Source organism: Ascidiella aspersa, chromosome 3 (genome assembly GCF_963924565.1).
Source record: "Ascidiella aspersa chromosome 3, kaAscAspe10.2, whole genome shotgun sequence".
NCBI lineage: Eukaryota > Metazoa > Chordata > Ascidiacea > Phlebobranchia > Ascidiidae > Ascidiella > Ascidiella aspersa.
The window spans coordinates 2,690,870-2,693,522 of NC_139449.1; the positions used below are offsets into that span (position 1 = coordinate 2,690,870).

The following is a 2,653-nucleotide window of genomic DNA, read 5'->3' on the forward strand; positions in this document are numbered from 1 at the left end:
ACATAAGGGGTTAGTTTTAACACTGATTTTTATGATGGTGAAAGTTACCACATTTGTTTGAAAGCTGAACTATTTAAACGACTTGACTGATAATATTTTGCCTAATTAGGTGAACAAGGAAACTCAAATCCTAAAGAAATTGTTAAGCCGTTAAACTTACATCAATTTCTAAATAACTCGATGCTGCCAGTCCACAATGCTATCTATCCTTCAAAATGTTTTATTGAGGTAGGCGAAAGCTAACGTAATTCGTTGGTTTAAATTTGTACAGCGACATTTGTAAGATGAAAGCACAAGAAAATCGCAAATGAAATTAACAAAATCTTGAGGCGATGGTTTTGTTGGGAAGCTTTTTAGCAGGCTCCGTAGTCGTAGGTCAAGGAATTACTGGAGAAAAAATACAAGGATTTAGGAATTGGGTCTTGATGCTATGCATGTCCGATACTTGATATTTTATTTCCGAAGTCTTTTTTTGTTTAGCTTTTGCCATTGTAAATAAATATGCCAGCAAACCGTTTTGAGCAGCTACTGACTGAGTGTTTTAGCGCAATACTCAAAAACTATCCAAGCAGCTAAAACAAAATGACTAAAAAGTAGTAAAACTGCAATAATAAGTATAATAACTACATCGTTTGTGACGTAACAATTGAAGTTGTGGCATGCCTGTGATCAAATGTTGTGCCACTGCTCATAAATGCTACCAAACCAAAATATTAGGAGTACAATATTTACAATTTTTTTGGGGGCATAGCCCCTGTGACCCCCCCCCCCCCCCCTGGCTACGTCTATGATCGCAAGTGCAATAAACGTTTTTCCAGGACAAGAAAACGTTTATAAACTGTTGCACTAACTTACATAAGCGTAGCCAGGGGGGTTCCGGGCCATGCCCCCCAAAATTTATAAATATTTTATTCTTTATAATTTGTTTTTTAGCATTTATGAGCAGTACCACAACATTTGATCACAGGCATGCCACAACTTCAATTGTCATGCACTGTTACGTCACTAACTATGTAGTTAATATTACGTTTGCTATACATTAATGTAGTTTTACTACTTTTAGACAGTTTTGCTCTTTGAATGTTTTTTGAGTATTGCGTTAACACTCAGTCAGTTGCTGCTCGAAACGGTTTGCTAGCATTATTATTTATGTTCGTTACGGCAATTAATACATTGGTAAAAGCTAAACAAAAAAGTTCAAACGTTTGCACCCCCTAAAAATTTCGGCTGGCTACGCCACTGCTAACTTATTAATATACTTACGTATCACACCAAGCCCATTTGAATGCGCAAATGTTGCCGTAGGTATTGCTGTCGCTTCCGCAAACTGGATCATAGTTAAAGGGACAAAACCTTTAAAAATAGTACAAAAAATTTAAGAAGTGTACCAAACCAAATCAAAGTGTGTAAAGCCTTTAAAAGGTTGAAAATTGGTATAACAACTTATATGCTGCAAAGGTTCTTTTTCTAAACGGCCACAGAGTTATAAAGGAAGTTACCGGTACCTTAAAAACAACTTATTTGACGAAAATCTTTTTAGAAAATAATGGATTTAAAATTATTTTTTCAAGTTAAAAAGCTCACATTGAATTTGTATTTTAAAGTACAATGGCTGTGAATTGCATGACATAGAATGGATATGCAAATGATGTTGAAAATACGATGGTGATTAAACGTCTAAAACCTCCAGCCATTACCTTAATATTTTATTCGAAATGTTTACAAAATGCTACTTACTTCTAACGCTATGCCGCACCCTAACCCAATAATGTGCGGTGCTTGTAAACCCGTTTTTTGGTAATTTCTATGTGCATAAATGAAGGAGCACCAAACTTTCTACCTTAATTTGGTATTGGACCGGCACCGATACCACCCTAGTATCGGAAGGGTATCGTTACTGTAACCTGGCATCGGGTATCGTCTCCGATCCAACACTATCGGTCATCCCTTATTTATATCCTATGTTGTCCAGTTCTTACGGTGGTCCATTGCAGACTTCTGAAGTCCAAGTGGGGGAGATGCTCTGTACGGCACAAATCAGACCAAGGAGAAGAAAAACAGCAATGAGCTTCATTGTATAAGGAAAATTGACGATATACTTTAATGCAGCTGCAAATATTAGTTCTGAAATGAAAAGTAAATTATTTTGGTACCTTAAAAAAAAATTTTTTTAGCACATTTTAAAAGTGCACGTCTGATAGGTTACTATGTCAAATCGTTAATGTATTGTTATTGCTAAAATTGTAAAGATGTTTAACAATAACCAAAAGATAGCAAGCTTAAACACTTTTGTTTATAAGGAATCTTTTGTAGACAAAATAAAGTACGGTAAAAGAAAGATTCTTGCTTCGAATCTGTTGCTATTTTAAGTGCTTTGTAAACCAGGCATAAAAGCCTAAAAAAAAAATCATAAAAGCCTAATGAAACAAAAAGAACAAAACAATTTTTCCTTTCAAGAAAAAAAATTGAATTTAGGCCTTTGTACCTTTTTTTGCTGACAAGTCGAAGTATCAACAAAAAACAAATTCTAGAATAGAAATCGATTTTATTTTTGAAACGCATGAAAACGTTTAGATAAGACGTCACAAATTTACGTCATTATTATCGGAAAACTGAGATTTTGATTTAAAGTCGCGCGCCAGTAGGCTTATGC

At 34.9% G+C, this 2,653-nt stretch overlaps 1 protein-coding gene across 1 annotated transcript; it reads right to left on the bottom strand.

Moving 5' to 3' along the window:
* Nucleotides 1-225: 225 nt before the first annotated feature.
* On the bottom strand, nucleotides 226-2,214 carry LOC146158092 (ovomucoid-like). The gene is made up of 3 exons (XM_083384248.1): nucleotides 1,980-2,214; nucleotides 1,264-1,353; nucleotides 226-387 (listed from the first exon to the last, which is right to left on the bottom strand). The coding sequence occupies exons 1-3, from the start codon at nucleotides 2,072-2,074 to the stop codon at nucleotides 354-356; spliced, it is 219 nt and encodes a 72-aa protein (XP_083240374.1). The 5' UTR covers nucleotides 2,075-2,214; the 3' UTR covers nucleotides 226-353.
* Nucleotides 2,215-2,653: the final 439 nt, after the last annotated feature.